At 44.2% G+C, this 18,033-nt stretch overlaps 1 protein-coding gene across 3 annotated transcripts in view; it reads right to left on the minus strand.

Moving 5' to 3' along the window:
- AKAP1 (A-kinase anchoring protein 1) overlaps positions 1-18,033 on the minus strand; it is a 53,024-nt gene that overhangs the window by 14,689 nt on the left and 20,302 nt on the right. For all 3 annotated transcript variants that reach the window (XM_063297063.1, XM_063297045.1, XM_063297055.1), the window contains exons 2-5: positions 11,432-13,070; positions 7,809-7,942; positions 1,736-1,862; positions 985-1,112 (exon numbers count right to left, since the gene is read on the minus strand). In XM_063297063.1, the coding sequence (XP_063153133.1) occupies positions 985-1,112; positions 1,736-1,862; positions 7,809-7,942; positions 11,432-13,046 (2,004 nt within the window). In that variant the 5' untranslated portion in view covers positions 13,047-13,070. The remainder of the gene's footprint in view (positions 1-984; positions 1,113-1,735; positions 1,863-7,808; positions 7,943-11,431; positions 13,071-18,033) is intronic.

The following is an 18,033-nucleotide window of genomic DNA, read 5'->3' on the forward strand; positions in this document are numbered from 1 at the left end:
GACCCAAGCAAGCTACCAGGGACAGAGCCAAAAGTTGGGGGGGGGGGCTTTTTCTCTCTTCTTGACAGCCCTCTTGTTTTCTTGATGATACTTTTTTTTCTCTCTTCTTTTCCACTTCAACAGAGCATGCTGCTGGTCTAAACCCTGGCAGTGTTTTCAAAAATAGACCAAGGGCTGTGGGTGGCCCTAGAACTACGAATTCCCAACCTCTGCTCTGCACATACAACTTCCCAAATCTGCACAAATGCATTAGAATCTTAAGACCAGAGACATTCAGGGACACCTAAAACTCCTTTAGTATATGCGTCCTAACATTACATGCATGTACAAACAGGGTAGTGTTTGCTGTCATGGAGCTTTCAACATTTTGACAAAAGCCCCGGATTCTGCAGATGCTTCTACCTCTGGGAAAAAAGTACCATCAAGAAGACATCAGGTACAGGTAGTCCTTGACTTACGACGATGCTCCAAAGTTACGACAGCTTCAGAATGGGTGCTTTACGGCCGATAAAGCACTTTTGAGCATTGCAAAACGTTGCAACCCCATGGTCACATGATCGCATTTCAGGTGCTTGGCAACCGGCTCGCATTTACAACCAGTTGCAGCGTCCTGCAGTCACATGACCATGTTTTGTGACATTTTTTGTTTTCCTGCAAAAAACACCCATTGGGGAAGCTGAATTCACTTAACAATTACAGTGATTTGCTCAACAATCACCATAAAAATGGTCATAAAATCAGGTCTGGTCACGTGGTGACTCGACTTATGACCGCAATGACTTACGATGGAAATTCTGGTCCCAATAGTGGTCATAAGTCGAGGACAACCTGTATATGCTCAAGAGAATCTCAGATGCTTTGTGGCAAGAAAAAAGAGACCATATCCTAGTGCAGCCCAACAATCGATCAAAAAAAGTCCTTCTAAAGCCAGCATCTTCTCCAGCTTTACTAAGATGGGTCACTGATTCCTGAGTTAGTGCTTACCCAGGAGGTCATGGGGAGGGAATGCAATGGCAGTGGTGGTGGTGGTGGGGCATAGATGTTGGTGAGGCTCAGATCCTTGAACTTCTTTCCAATCAGGGATAGTGCTTTGTCAACATTTTGCTGAGAGCCTGGAGGGAAGAGAAGGGGGGAAGAAAATGCAGATGATTAGAAAATGTTTAGGCACAAAGGAAGAATCAAGATAGCCTATCTCACAAAGATAGGTGAGATCTGCTCATTCAAGCAAGAGAGGAATGTTCTTGCTTCACATCCTGCATCCCAGACCAGCCAAGCCATCATCAATAAATCAAATGTGAAAGGAAGAATTCAATCCATTGTTGTCACCAAGTCAATCGCACCAAACCCAATGGTTTCCCATCTAGACCACTGTTTCTCAACCTCAGCAACTTTAAGATGTGCGGACTTCAACTCCCAGAACTCTCCAGCCAGCATGCTAGCTGGGGAATTCTGGGAGTTGAAGTCCACACATCTTAAGGTTGCTGAGGTTGAGAAACAATGATCTGGACCAGTCTTCCATGAAGTCTTAATGGTGAGTGCCACTCCTTATCCAGTCAAGGCAAAAGAAGGAAGGCATAGAGGAGTCCCAGCTGATTGTGGTCTGTAAAGCATCGTTTCTGTCACAAGTCACAGAGTGACATGTGATTCAGTCAGTAAATCAAAGTCAAATGACCCAAGTTTAAAGCTTTTTGATGGAATATTCATTTAAAGAAGTCTTCCAACAGGTTCCACTCACCTTCTATATGGCAGATCTGGAAGTCCTGGGTGTAAGGTAGCGTGGAAATGTAGATTTTGGCACCAGAGACTTGCTTCAGGAAGCTCACGTATCTCCCTTGCTTGCCTATCAGCCGCCCTACTAAATGCTATAGGGAAAGAAAAAAGGGAAAAATAATATTAAATAAAGGAACACATTTGCGGGGGAGTCAAGCTGTCTCATCTGCAGATCGAAATGGAACTACATAAAGCTCTTATTTATTTTTCAAATTAAAGCCCACACACCCCCAACAAAGCTTTCTTGGCTGCATTGACAGTGAATGTTTCTTATGTATTGCTGCTCGGCTATTTTATGTTATTTATGTTTTGTTGTTGTTTATTCGTTCAGCCGCTTCCGACTCTTCGTGACTTCATGGACCAGCCCACGCCAGAGCTTCCTGTCGGTCAACACCCCCAGCTCCCCCAGGGACGAGTCCGTCACCTCTAGAATATCATCCATCCACCTTGCCCTTGGTCGGCCCCTCTTCCTTTTGCCCTCCACTCTCCCTAGCATCAGCATCTTCTCCAGGGTGTCCTGTCTTCTCATTATGTGGCCAAAGTACTTCAGTTTTGCCTTTAATATCATTCCCTCAAGTGAGCAGTCTGGCTTTATTTCCTGGAGGATGGACTGGTTTGATCTTCTTGCAGTCCAAGGCACTCTCAGAATTTTCCTCCAACACCAATGTTATTTATAGTTTTGGCTTATTTTGTTTTTAATTGTTAGCTGCCCAGAGTCATGCATCTGAGATGGGCAGCCACACAAATTTAATAAATACATAAAGCTGGCCTGCAGCTGTTTACAGTGCTAAATAACAGTAAAACCTTTAGTTAAAACAAATACACCTGGCAATAAATAACAAGAAAACCTATGAAAACCTGGGGGGAAAAAAACCTTCAGGAAGGAAATGGCAAGTTACAAAAACAGGTTTTCAGATTACATTAAAAAAAGAGGGTAAAGACCGTACATCAATGGGTAGGGAATTTGCTGCCACCATGGAGAAGGCCCCGACTCCCACTAATTCCAGTTGGTGATACCCTCCAATGACTCTTGATTGATGAGTGGAGCTCTTGGTTAGTAATACAATAGGGAACTCCAGGTAGTCCTCGCTTAACAACCACAACTGGGACCAGAACTTCAGCGAATCTGACACGATTTTATGAACTTTTTTGCAGCTGTTGTTAAGTGAATCACCATGGGCATTAAGTGAACCACATGGTTGTTAAGTGAATCAAGCAGTTCCCCATTGATTTTGCTTGCCAGAAAGGTTGAAAATGGCGATCACGTGATCATAGGACGCTGCAACTGTCATAAACGCAAACCGGTTGCCAAGTGCCAAATCGTGATCCTGTGACTGCGGGGACACTGTGATAGTTGTAAGTGTGAGGACCGGTCGTCAGTTTTTCCAGCACCATCATAAGTCCGAACCATCACTAAACGTATGGTTGTTAAGCAAGGACTACCTGTATTCCTTTAGGCAGGCTGGCTCTGCGATGTAAACCGATTTATATATTAAAACAAGCAGCTTGAATTTGGCTCAGAAAGCAACAGAGAGCCAGTGCAGTTAAGCCACAACTGGTGCCACAGGTTCCCAGTGAGGGATCCCCAAGAGAAGCCTTAGCTAAGCCACTGTCACTCCTTTGGACAACTTCCATCTAAGGCCAGCTCTTCCACCAGCGTGATGCCTTCCCAGAAATACTTTATGTGGGTATGGGTCCTCTTGCCATAATTCAGGGACAAGGAATACGATGCAAGCGGCTACATTAGCCATGTTCCTTGGTTCTTTTATTAAAAGAAATAAATCAAGTAAATGCACTCAAGTTAAGCTCCACTCCTACATGGACACACCCTTGCAGTTTGCTTGGCAACCTGAGAAAAGTGGTTTGCCTCTGTCTCCTTCTCCGATTGGCTGATTCCAAACCTGGTTAGGATTGCCTAGTCACCTCCTCTCTAACCACTAACCAGCTCTGGCCCTGTTTAACCCTTTTTTTGAGGGGGGTCATCCCAGGTCAGCAAGGTGTTGCTAAAGACAGGTTACATTACGTAGAGCAACAATAACTCGAAACATCATCTTTATATCCCAAAATGTCTCTGGGCCCCACTTGGGCACCAAACCATAAAAAAGTACAAGAGGTGGGCGCTTGTAGCCCAGTGTTGGTCTGAAAATGTCATTGCAAAGAGAAAAGGAAGCTAAGGAAGAGCATTAAGGCCTGCCTCTGCCAACTAACATTGGGATCCAATAGCGGTACACAGCCCTGAGGTGGTCGGTGGCTTGAGGATGCTCTCTCCATATTTTTGGCTTTGTGTATTTTTTGTATGGATTTTGCTGGTCTTCTTGTTTACTTGTAAGCCCTCAGAGTCAGTTAGTAAGATGGGCGGTGTATAAATCTGATCAATCAATCAATCAATCAATCAGTCAAAGTATGTTGGGATGGGAGAACTCACCCTGAGCTGCTAAAGAGGACTGTGGGGTAGAATGGCATCTCTCTGCTTTTTGGTAGATCTGAGTCTGAGTGATTGGACACACCCACCAGGCACCTGTGCTCTCAAAAACGCCAGGTGCAAGACTTCTGTGGAATTGGTATCTCAAAGGATCAGTCAATGTTACAGCTTGATGTATTAATTTCTAATGTTCTTCTAGCTGGGTGCTTCACGCATGTATTTCTTATGTTAATGAAATGGTTCCTCAACCCAAAAGTTATGACACTTGCCTTCCAAATTAATTCAAAGAGTTTGGATGTTTCTTAAAGAATCAATATCATTCTTTAAGATAAAATGAAGATAATGTTTGCCAAAAGCCCTCAAGCCCTGTTGTGCTGCCTCATTGTGGTGGGGGGCATTCCTGGGAGGGATTGTCATGACCTCGTTGCAAGGCACAAAGAGCCTCACAACGTGGATCATGATCATTAAGGAAAAGGGGGAAGAAGATAATCCAATCAGGGATTAAAACAAGCACCCAAAGACACCCACACCCATGATCCCATCAACAACTGAAAAGAGAGACGTCAGAGGAGTGAAGATAAGGAGCACATGGTGCCCCGGAGAACTCAACCGTTGCAGGAAGACAAAGAGGACACCGGGGAAAACGCCCACGCAGCCATCAAGGATCCCATCAAGAGGGATCGGGGCATTGAGGGGTGGGGAAGCCCGGGGCAATACAGGAGGGTATAAAAGGGGCACCCCCACACTACCTACCCCGTTCCCGTTTTTCGATCTGTCAGCTATCATTCCAATAAACCAGAAATCCTTAATACCCATTAAGTGAGTCTGTGTCTTATTGCGAAGAGAGGCTGGCCCTGACAGGGATGAATGAAGGATGCCAGGAGTGTATGCTAAGAGTATATAATCCCAGCAGGGTCACCCAAGGTGTGAAGGCCATCCCAGCTGCCCAGCAAAAGCAAGCAGGCACCTTTCTTTCTTTCTTTCTTTCTTTCTTTCTTTTCTTTTTATTCGATTTCTATAGCTGCCCAACTCAACAAGTGACCCTATCCAGCAGGGTGATACAGGAAGATGCTGGAGGTGGATGATTGCTTTTACAACAATGACAAAGGCATCATGTCATACTGCATGGGAGAAGACAACGGAAAACCACTTCTGTATTTCACTACGAAAACCACATGGGAAGACAAGATAAAGTGATTGATAATGTGCCAGATAACGGTCCCTTCAGGTCAGATGGCACTCAACATGCCACTGAGGAAGAGCTGAGGATCTTTCAGAGTAGTAATGGTGTTTATGAGATGGCTCAATAAAAGCTTTTGGAACACCTAGTTGCCGATGCTCCATGCAGGAAAAGAAAATCAGAAGTTCCAAAAACTGAGTAACGGTGGGAACATGGAACATAAGAAGCATGAACACGGGAAAATTCAATACAGAATGAATCAACTGCAAATTGAATCATCAGCAAATTGAAATTCTAGCAATCTAGAACTGTTTGCTACTCAAAACACAAAAAACAAAAATGGAATGGGGTTGCTTTCCTAGTCAGGAAGGATACAGTAAGAACAGTACTTGGATACAAAATGGGACTAAGATTATAAGTATGGAAGGCCAAACTAATGGCATCAGGCACAGCAACCAGCCTTAGAATTGACAATGAAGATATCGAAGTGATAGACAGCTTCTGCCTTTTAGGATCCACCATCAACAGTAATGGAACCGGCAGTCAAGAAACACACCACAAACTAGCACTTGGTAGAGCAGCTGTGAAGGCCTTGGAAAAGATCTTCAGGTGCCATGCTATGATGTGTCTACACCTACAAAAATTATGCAGGCATCATAGTCTTCCCTGTGACACTCTATGGAAATGAAAGTTGACTCTGAAGAAGCAGGATAGGAACAGCATTGGTGCTTTTGGTGTTGGGGAAGATAAAATACAGTGGACAGCCAACAAAACAAATAAATTATAACGGGCTGTGAGAATGACCTTGGGAGACAGGAGAAGGAACCATAGCCTAGACAATGGTCCGATGAGGGAAATCTGAGTCCAAAGCAAGAATGGGGGTGCAGAAAGCATCTCAGAAGGGACCCTTCCTAGTTTCTGGAAAGTGAAGGCAGGCAAGGGGGAAGTGCTTTCTAAAGGTAGTATTAGTACTGTAGTATTAGTACTCATGGTTTTAGTTTCTTGCCTGGACTACCTCGAAAGGGTGGCACAGATGGATCACAGAACAAATCTACCCTGAGTTCTCACTTGTGGCACAAATGACCAGGTTCAAATGGTCATATTGTGCAAAACCCCAGATCCTTTGAGAAGTCCATAATGCTGGGAAAGGCGGAGGGAAAGAGAAGACGACGACAGCCAGCAGCAAGATGGATAGATTTATGTACGGCAGCAAAGGGTGCACTGCTGGAAGACCTGACGGGCCAGGTTGGAGACAGATCATCCAGGAGAAGCTCCATCTACATGGTTACTAAGAATCAAAACACGTTTGGCTACAACCGAAAACTTATCTCTATCATTTATATTGCCATTACCTATACTTTTACAATTTTTCCATACTATATCATATACGTTTTAATTTATTACTAGTATTATACTGGCAAAACGTTTTGCAGTAGCAAAATGTTTTATTGTTATCTTAATGTGCAAGAAGCCCTCAACTTTATTGCATAGAATCACAGAAGTGTAAGGCTGGAAATGACCACAAAGATCATCTAGTCCAACCCTCTGCAGTGTGCAGGAAAACCAGTTAAACCATCCTCACGCAGGGACTGTCCAGCCTTTTCATAAAAACCTCCAAAGTTGAAGAACCCACAACTTCTATAAGTAGACTTTTCCACTCTTATTTGGCTCTTGCCATCAGGAAGTCTTTCCTTATATTTATTTTATTTACAGGTAGGCCTTGCTTAACAACTGCCCTATTTAGCAACTGTTCAAAGTTATGACAGCACTGAAAAAGTAACTTTAATGAGATGGGCAGCTATATAAATATATTTAATAAACTTTATGACTGGTCTTCACACTTACGACCATCACAGTATCCTGCGGTCACACGACTGACATTCAGGCACTTCACAACCAGCTTCCGACAAGCAGAGTCAACGGAGAAGCTGGCAGCGAAATTGCAAGTCGTGGTCACATGATGTCTCACTTAATGCCCAACGGGAAGTGAGGTTATAAGCCCGTCATGGTCATGTGATGTTTCTCTTAGCGACCACATTGCTTAGCGATAGAGTTTCTGGTCCCAATTGTGGTTGCTAAGTGAGGACTGCCTGTATTTAGATGTCACATTTATAGACCCAACTCAGAATGACTCTGGGTAGTGTACAATTAAAAACAAATCCAATACAACGAGAAGGCATCCATAATGGGCTTAACACAATCAGCATCTTAATAAAATTCCCATAAAGGTACATGCCCAAACTCATCACCCCAGGAAAAGAACCGGGTTTCCAAGGCCTGTATGAAGAACCTGCAGATCAGGAGAACTCGGGACACTGGGAGATATTATCAAAGGACAGGCATTGTGGCAGAGAAGGTGCCTATCTGAAAAAGTTGGGAGTCCCCATTTAAGCAACATCAAGACTCCCTAAATGCAGACAACCTTTTGGACATTACCTTTGGTATTTCTACTTCCCAGATAACAAGCTCTGCTTTACTGGAGTCTGTTCCCATCTTAGCACTCGGGCAGCTGTCATTCTTGCGGAGAGCACATCCGCTGTCCACCGAGTCCATGCTGTTTACGTCAGAGCCTAAAAAAGAAAGTGAGGCACGTTCCTTTACTTACAGGGTGATGAAATACTGGGCAACTGTGGTGCGGCAAACTCGGGATCTGATCCTCTCATCCCACTTTCTCCTTGTAAAGAAGGAGCCATCAGAGGTGGGGAGATCTTGTCCGGCCAGGTGATGCCCCTCTCTTCCCAGCCATGATCCACACTGAGAGGGGGGACGCACCGGAAGCACCCCTGCTGCTGAAGAGGAGTGAAGGTCAGGACCAGCCTTCTCCAACCAGGAACCTCCAGATGGGTTCACCCAGCGCCTGGTGCAAAACGCTGCTATCCTAAGAAGTCGGGAAGGTACCAGGTTGAGAAAGGAGAGGAGAGAGGCTCAGGGCAGAAAGAGCTTGGATGAGAATAGTAATCCTTCCACATCCTACACCGAGATCCAAATTCTCCCCCAGCCAGGCAATCTCTCTCAGCCCTACCTACCTCACAGGGTTGTTGCTGGGGGGAAAAGTGAGAGGAAGTGCTATGTACTCTGCCCTGGCCTCCTGCCTGAAAGATGGAATATAAACCTAATAAACAAATGCATAGACATGACCAGTTTGTCCATCCTCCAAGAAAGGAACATTCATGGGCCCACAAGACCCATTCAAGGTAGCTTGAGATTAGCGAAGATTAACACTCCGCTGGTTATCATGAGGTGGTAAAAGCTCTAGGGTGTATCTAGCTACTGTCTCTATCAAGATACCCAGTGGAAGCATTCAAGAACAGCAAACTATAACATATTTAGAATCTTAGGGGAAAGCTGGAAGAAACCTTCCCTTTTCCAATCAAAACTCCTGAATCCAAGCATCTAGTTCTCATTGAGGCAGCAGCAGCAGCAATTAGAAAAACTGATATGCTCCCTTCCTCAGGAGGCAGAGTAGAACGTGCAGAAAAGAGCACAAGCTTTACATAAAGTCCGCCGTGATTCACTTTAGATGCTAGGCCTGGGTTCACATTTATTTATTGTTTTATTCAGTTTGTACACCCAATGGCTTTGTGTGGTTTTTAGTATATATCTGATATATTTATTTACATTTATTTATTTATATAATATTTATATAAAATATTTATATATTTATATTTTGTACATATTAGGTTTTTAGTAAATATTCTACTAAACTGTGGTTTACTGAACAAACCACAGTGACTCAGCTCATGCCTCACTCAAGCCTGAGCCATAAACTCTAGCTTCCAAGCCAGAAGGGCTCAGTTCCTAAGTATATCAAGTCAAAATTAAAGAAATTTAATTATGGCTTTACAAAAACTAGCCTATATATGAATTCTCAACTTTCCCTGTGAGGTTTCTCCTCACAGGGAAAGTATGCAGGACTACAATTCCCATCTTTCCACAGCCACTCTGGGCAAATATGTGTGTGGCTATAGCCTCACCCCCAGTCATCAAGGTAGCATCTCTTAGAATATGCTCCACCACACTCTGTGTGTATAAATTACAGGTAGTCCTCACTTAATGACCATTCATTCAGTGACAGTTCAGACCTACGACAGTGCTGAAAAAACTGAGTTACAACCAGTGCTCACTTATGACCATTGCAGCATCCCCGCATTCACATGATTGCCATTTTTGACCTTCCCAGCCAGCTTCTGGCAAGCAAAATCAATGGGGAACCACTTGAGTCACTTAACAACCACACAGTTCACTTAATGCCTGTGGTGATTTGCTTAATGACTGCTGCAAAAAAGGTCATAAAATCCGATTGGATTCGTTTAGCAACCGAAATTTTGGTCCCAACTGTGGTTGTTAAGCAAGGATTACCTGTAGAGCATCACAAGGAATGCCTAAAATTGTGCACCAAATATGCTCCTTTCAAACTGTTGTCGTGAAATGGAGGACATTGAAACTTTGGACCCAGGAAAAGGATTGCCTTCAGGTCTAATGAAAAAGCGCTTCGACCTCTTGGTGTATGAGATTAGCTGTAACAGCCTAGCCAGAAAGATAATGAGGAGGGAGATACCAGCTGCAGCTTTTTAAACAGATCCTGGCTGATGTTAAAAAAAGCTATGCAGGATTAGATCGATCAGAACTCGGATGGGAGACTACGAGGATATTCCAGGGCTGCAAAAAGACACCAGCAAATTACTTCCACGCCGATGCCACGAATGGATGTGCCCAGTTCGTGGAGAAGTTGAGCACAACTATATAGCAGCGTTTCTCAACCTCGGCCACTTTAAGATGGGTGGACTCCAACTCCCAGAATTCCCCAGCCAGCATGCTCACGTATCTTAAAGTTGCCAAGCTGGCTGGGGAATTCTGGGAGTTGAAGTCCACCCATCTTAAAGTGGCCGAGGTTGAGAAACGCTGCTAAAATACAGCACAGTACAGCTGTGCATATGCTGGTGGCAGCAAACTGGTTTTGTATCGATCAGTGGTTGTAATTCCAACCTCCTCATTCCTCACGCTCTGCGAACACCATCTGATGTTTGCTCAAAAGATCAAATCTAAAACCAGGGCTCTTTCGCACTGGCTCAGAATAGGTTCGCCTGGATTTTTAATCTTCTGGCTTGTAAGCATTAATCAGTCTTAATGGTATCTATTTGAGTCTCTTGTTGAGATGGGAGGCTATAGAAATCAATCAAATAAATAAATTTTCTATGAAAAGTCCCCGAAGTCAAAGGAAAAAAAAGTCAACATGTTTAGTTCTACACAAAGAAATAAAGCCAAAAGAAAACATAAAAGGGCCACTCAGGGGTATCCACAGTGGTGTCATAAAAGTTAAGACAGCTTGTGACTGAAGCCACTCCCTTTTTCTGTGTGTCAGAAAAAGTCAAGATGGTGGCTGGAACCATCAGATTGAAGCTCCTTTTCAACATGCATTGCGCATTCAACTGGGTGGCTGAAAACATCTTGACATTTTTGACACCCCCCCACCCCAAACTTCTATTCTCCTGAATCTAACCACAGGTAGGCCTCAACTTACGACCATTCATTTAGCGGCCGTTTGAAGTTACAATGGCGCTGGAAAAAGTGGCTTACAATGTCCTCACACTTATGATCGTCACAGCGTCCCTGCAGTCACATGATCAAAATTCAGGCGCTTGGCAACTGGCTCGCACTTACAACGGCTGCAGTGTTCCGCGGTCACGTGATTGCCATTTGCAACCTTCCCAGCTGGCTTCTAACAAGCAAAGTCAATGGGGGAAGCCGGATTCACTTAATGATCTCAGTGATTTGCTTAATGACCACAGCGATTCGCTTAATGACCACAACAAAAAAGGTTGTGAAATCAGATGAGATTCACTTAACTGCCTCGCTTAGCAACAGAAGTCCCAATTGAGGTCATAAGTTGAGGACTACCTGTTACAGATTTATTGGTGCTCAGATCCTAGTATTTCAAGAAGTAAAAAAGAAATCTCTGTTAAGTAGCTTTCTGGAGGTGCTCTGAGTAAGCTACCCCACCCTTTCCAAAAATAAAATAGAGCAGGACCTACTTAGTTCAGATGAAAGAGAATTCTCACCTCCTGAGTGGTCAGTATCTGCCTCCGTTGGCCATGGCTGTTCGTGGCTCAGAGGTGGAAAGTCCTCCTTCAGCATGCCATTGCTGTACGGCACCCTGGCTTCCATCGGCATGGGGGTAGGCGGTTTCTGGCTTGATGCGGATTTGTTCTCTGAGTCTTTGATGGTGGGCATGTTCAATAGATCCAGGTGTTGTCCCAAAGGTGGAGACGAAGCGCTTTTCAGGAGATCCTCAGCACTAGCCCCATCTTCTGAGGTGCAGGCACTGCACCCAGAATCTTCCATCACCATGTGACCATCATCAAACTCCTCCTCGTGGTTAGAAGCCGCTGCCAGATTGCCAGCAGACTGCCCTGTGGGACAACTGGAGTCTCTGAGCCGGCTGTGACTTAGGTTGACCAGTCGGCCATGCATCAAATGACTTGAATACGTGGCATGACGATTGACGTTCTCCTCCAGCAGAGGAGACAGTTCTACGGTTGCAACCTTCTCGCTCACGCATTCACCTCCCTGGCTGGATTCTGCCTGGCCAACAGCTCCAGTGGACACCTTCTCCCGAGGACTATCCACCAGGCTGGCTATTTGGCATATCCTCTCTGACACATCACTGACCGACCCAGACAATACTTCCTCAGTGGCTGCCCGGATAACATTGGAAATTATGTGTATGGCCACCTGCTCAATCTTCTCTACTTCTTGTTTGTCCAAGCTAATGGCTCCTATCCTCTCTTCTTCCAGACCACCCTTATACCCAACTTCTCTGAATCCATGGTGCTTCAACATACTACCAGCCTTTGAACTGGACGTCATTCCTTCCTCAACTGCCTCTAATCTAGCAGGTTCAACATACGTGGTCAGGGTTCCAACCGCAGTCTCTGCTTCACCACCATTACCATCACTCCCTCCTTCCACTTCAGCAGTATCCATAGGGATCTCATCTGGAACTTCTTCATTCATCTTTTTGGAGCAAGTGATGGGCAAAGAATCCACAGAGGTGGGTGCAGGGCACTGGTCTTCCTTCAAAGTCTTCTCCGATGAACTGATCTGGACCGCCACCTCTTTGCTACTGTCTCCCAATTTTTCAGAGCTAAGAACTGCCAATGGCACTTGGTTTGCCACCTGAATGGATGCCAGCTTCCCCTCACTGGCAGCCTCACCAGTTTGGAAGTCATCAACTCCTTGTGCATCCAGAAGAGAAGTCTTGGGCGAAGGGGATCCAAGCACACCTCGGGGCCCCGTCACTTCCAGTTCTCCACTGTCGTCCTGCAGTGGGTCTAGTCTGAAGGTTGGTTTTGCCCCAACGGGCGGGTCTTCTCTGGACATTTCAAAGCTTTGTGCTCTGTCTTCTGTCAGAGGTATCTGCAGTTCTTGAAAGGGCAAATCACTACACTGCCTGGCCTGCAGAGGTGGAGAAAATTCACTGTTCAACTGTCCAGCTTTCCAAGAGCTTGGCTCCCTCTGGAGAGAACATTTCTGGTGCTCTTCCAAGCTGGGAAGGTCTTGCCTGTCATGATTACTGATGCGTTCCTTTTTACGCGAAGAAAACCACCACCAGCCAATGAGTGCCAGCACTCCGGGGATGGCGAACGGCAGCAAGTTGCGGAAGCGCAGCGCCATTTCATGCACCCTTAGAAATTAAACCTGAAAAAGAAGAGAAAAAAAGGGTTCAGTTGTCTGACAATGTTTAGGAAAGGTAGCTTTCCACATCCTATTCAAGATACACTTAAAAAAAATTAACATGCAGCACCATTCCCATCAAGAAGTTCATCTTTAAATTATGTCTCGATTCCTATAAATTCTGTAACCATAATAAAATCCATAGCCATCTGAAGGACTACTAAATTATATCCTGCTCTTCCTTCTAAAAAAACCCTCTAGCCATGTCTTCAACTAATCATGGTTAAAACAAGCCACAGCTTAGCACAAGGTGGTAACCCAACTGACATTGCAGATGATACAGAATGGGGGGGAGGGAAAGAGACAGCTAATACAGGTAGTCCTCATTTAGTGACAATGGGACCTACAACTTGGTCATTAAGCAAAGCAGTCGCTAAGTGAAACTGCAACTATGCTTATGATCTCGCTTCAGCTTTCCAGACCTGTGAAGGTCATAAATGCAAGGGATCTGGTTGCAAGGTTATTTTTTCATCATTGTCGTAACTGTGAACAGTCGCTAAACGAGGACTACCTATAACCTAGAAGTCAAATTCAAAACAATCTTGGTAAGTTAGAGAAATTGTCTGAAAGTAACAAAATGAAACATAAAGACAAATGTAAATTGTGTTAGGAAACAGAAATCAAAGGCACGGGGTTGTTGAGCTTGGTATTAATACCTAGGGAAGAATAATCAATTGCAAACCAAATATAGGCCAAGCATCTGATGTGGCTGCAGTTAGAAGCAGCATCAAGAGAACTATCATTTCCAAATGACAGGAAATAATCATTTGACTTTGTTTTGCTTCCCACGTTTAGTCCTATGCCCACTCCTGGGCTCCCCACTTAAAGGATTTAGAGAAACTGGAACGGGTTCAGAGAAAGGAAATCAGGATGATCAGAGGATTATAAACTAAGTCATACGAGGAGAGACAGATAGAAGTGGGCTGTATTTAACCTTGAGGAAAGACTGAAGGAGAATACAAGAACTCTCTTCAAATCCATGAAAGGGTTTCCCACCGGAGGTCCAGACCTTTATTCTTATTCCAGAATGTGGGACCCATAGGATAACAGATTTAAATTACAGGAAGGCAGATCCCGAGTGAATGTCAAAAAAATCTGAGCAGTGAAAAGGACCCTGACAGATGAAAGGCTTCCTTATCATAATATATTAGGACAGTAGTTCATCTACATGATGAGAGCCAGTTTGGTGTAGTGGTTGAAATAAAAATTGGGAGATTGTGAGTTCTAGTCCTGTCTTGGGCACAAAGCCAGCCGGGTGACCTTGGGCCAGTCCCCCTCTCTCAGCCCCAGGAAGCAGGCAATGGCAAACCACTTCTGAAAAACCTTGCCAAGAAAACTGCAGGGACTTGTCCAGGCAGTTGCCGAAGTCAAGAATAACTCAAAGGGAATGAGAGAGTTGGTGTAGCGGTTAAAGTAAAAACTGGGAGGTTGTGAGTTCTAGTCCTGCCTTAGGCACAAAGCCAGCTGGGTGACCTTGGGCCAGTCCTTCTCTCTCAGCTCTAGGAAGGAGGAGACAAGGGCAAACTGCTTCTGAAAATCTTACTAAGAAAACTCCAGGAACTAGTCCAGGCAGTGGCCAGGAGTCAACACAGACTCAAAGGCACATAAGTGTGGAGTCCCTGGTGCTCTCTGAGCCTTGTTGCTTTCTTGCAGACGTTTCATTGCCAGACTAATGCGTTCAGACAGAGGCCGAACAGACACCTGTTGAGAATGCTTTCATTTGGACTGCTGCACTGAACAGGGGGCTAAACTGGATGACCTCCATGACCCCTGCCAAAAACCTACAATCCTCCTATATGTAACAATCCCTCCCCCACTTGGGACATTAAAAATTACAGTTGGACAATAAATTTGAAGCAGCTCTGGGGGATACACACATGGCTTTCAAACAGCACCCATTTCATACCACCACATTCTCCTGCAGTTGTCACTTGATCAAGCACACGTACGAACTGGTCACACACGCAGACTTCCACTCGTGGGGACACATCCACAACTTTGCCATCATGTGAGTGGCAAGCTAGATATGTGCTAACATATTTTCAGAGGCTGCTGACCAGGATCACACCACCGTTACAGTACTAGAAATTCCCCAGAAGCCAGATGGTTTCCAGTCAGGGAGCTGAGCTGCAGATTTTTTTTCAATGCACAGAAAATGAACAAAAGCAGATTTTTTAAAAAAAGCTAATGCACAGGCAACAGATAATAAAATTAACAGAGAACAGACCAAAAGTAAACGCAACCCCCATTAACATGTTAAATTGATATAAATCACCCAAATATATCACATAACAATACATCAAATTATGCATAAAGATTCTTGTCAAACATGGGGAAATTTAAACCAAAGGGAAGCATGTCATTTTTTTTTTTTTGATCAGCAGGAAAATGGGATTTTTTTCCTAGCTGAGCTGCAGAGAGTAAAAACCTGGTTCTTGCATCCTGAGACTCTCCAACTGGGGGTGGGGGACTGGGGGGAGTTCCTAGCCCATAAGGCTAAGAGAATCAACCACGCAGAGTGCCCACGTTGGCACCTCCTGGAATCACACACATCTTTTCCTAGAATTGTGCAGCAGCTGTACAAGCTTGGGAAAAGATGCGGCTTCTCTGGGGAACACTGTCAGCCTCTCAGGGCAGACCAGACTAATTAAACCAAAGTCATGCTAATACTCTTTATTGTAAGGTTATAGTAACAGACCCTTGCAAGTCTGAATGCGCTTCCCTCCCCCTCTTTATCTTCGTGAGAATTAGGGAGGGTCATGCCTGAGACACTTTCGCAGATTACATTTCTGCCCTGGACTCAGATTGCTTTTATCTAACCACTGTCTTGGTTGCAGCAATTCCCTCAAGGCCGTTCCCTCTGCTCCTTACAAGCCTGCTCCAAATCCCCTTTTTCCTTCAAGTGCAGATCTTGGCAGATCCCTTGGCCTGGCAACGATACGGCTTCATCATTCAAGCAGGATTTCCTGCAATGAACATATCAGGACGTCTTTTAAGGTATCTCAGAGTCTGAACAGGAGGATATTCTAAGCATTTATAACCCCCTTCTTACCCCCCTCCCGAATAAAATCTGAAGCAGCTCAATGCAACCGTAATCAGCTGTAAGACCCCTTAAGAAAGAGAATCAGCTACATCACAAAATAGCAAGAAATGGTGGCTCAGGTTGACTGCCTTGAAAACATCTTGATTCTTTTTTTGTTTGAAGGAGAGGGGAGAAATAAATGGATTCCTTAAGCTTGCAAAAACTGAAAAAGGCTGAAGTTACCCGCTTCATGGACCCCTAGGGTTCCACCAGAACTTGATGGGGTTGCATGTAGCTATTTTTCTAAGGTACAGTTGAAAAGGTGAGTGTGAGCCATGAAAGTAAGCAACTTCAGGAGCTCCCCTCCAAAAAAATATTTGCATTTAATCCCTCGCTGTTGTTTGCAGTCTTTAAGATCCGCTGACCTCCGCTCCAAATTTTATTCATGGCCTTATTTTTTTTTCACACTGCACTCTATAGAGGGTCTTAGTTCCACGTGTAAACCAGGATCTTCATGACTTAGCATTATGTGTAAACCAAACGAATACAGTCTGACAAATCAGGACTCAGCATAATGTGCAGAGCCAGCCAACATTCTCCCAAGTTCAAGAATACCGTCCAATTTTTAGATTCCAAAGAATTAAGATATTATAACTTGCACATGTATTCAGAATAGAGCAACCTACTTCCAAATAGTTATATTTGTCTAAAAATTAAGAGAGCTATATACAGCTAGTCCTCTTTTAATGACCACCACTGGGACCAGCAACTCAGTCGTTAAGCAAAGCAGTCGTTAAGTGGGAAATCACATGACCGCAACTGTGCTTACAATTTTATTTCAACTTTCCTTTGCTTTACAGCATCAGAAGGATACAATCCCAATCAGTGGGGAAGGTTTCTGGAACTTGACTCACAAGGAAGCTGGGTAAAGGGGCAAATCTTATAGCCCTTTCCCCCACTCCCCGCCCTTTGGAACACTCACCCCAGCACTGGGATAACTAGCAAGAACGTAATTGATGTTTGTGTTTACATTCATTGGAGAGGAAGGGATTACCAGAGAGTAAGCAGGCACACAATGAGGAACACACATTGAAAGGAATGCTCCGGTGCCCTCTTTGCCTAGGAGTCAAACTAAAGCCTTTAGTGTGAAACTGATTAGGATCTTGTCAGTTTCAGGCAGCAACTGCCAGCCCCTTCTTATCAACTAATTAAGATCACAGAACTGAGCTTGCTAACTTGCCCTTAGGGATGCTCTGCACCTCAGGAAGAGAGAGCTTGTTTAGGCGATCTCTAATCTTGTTTAGTGGAGGAAAAAAAACAGGCCAGGCAGAGGACAAAGCATATTAACTGACTGTAATGGTGAACACATGACTGAGATAGAGATGCTGAAAAGGTCAAAAATATGATTGGTCGCAGAGTTATTTTTTCATCACCATCGTAACTACGAACGGTCACTGTCTGAGACAGTAGTTAAACAAGGACTTCCTGTACTAATATTTAAAATCTCAGTTACAGCGGCAACAGGTTCACTGTTGGAAGACCTGAAAGACCAGGTTAGCGACAGATCCATTATGGAGAAAATCTACGTGGTTGCTAAGAGTCGACACCAACTCGTTGACGTATAGTAATAAAAAGAAATACAGAGTGACCCTGGAAACTTTATTTTTTTTTTAGTGAGTGCAAAAAAATTGTACCATAACATTACTTTTAAAATATTGCTTATTTCACCTTTATCTCAGCCTTTTTTAATTTCCATTTTTGGAGATACGTGTCATAGAGTACATAATATATTAGGACAGTAGTACATCTACATGATGACAGCCAGTTTGGTGTAGTGGTTAAAGGAAACACTGGGAGATTGTGATTTCTAACCCTGCCTTAGGCACAAAGCCAGCTGGGTGATCT

This window comes from Candoia aspera, chromosome 1 (genome assembly GCF_035149785.1).
Source record: "Candoia aspera isolate rCanAsp1 chromosome 1, rCanAsp1.hap2, whole genome shotgun sequence".
Classification (NCBI taxonomy): domain Eukaryota; kingdom Metazoa; phylum Chordata; class Lepidosauria; order Squamata; family Boidae; genus Candoia; species Candoia aspera.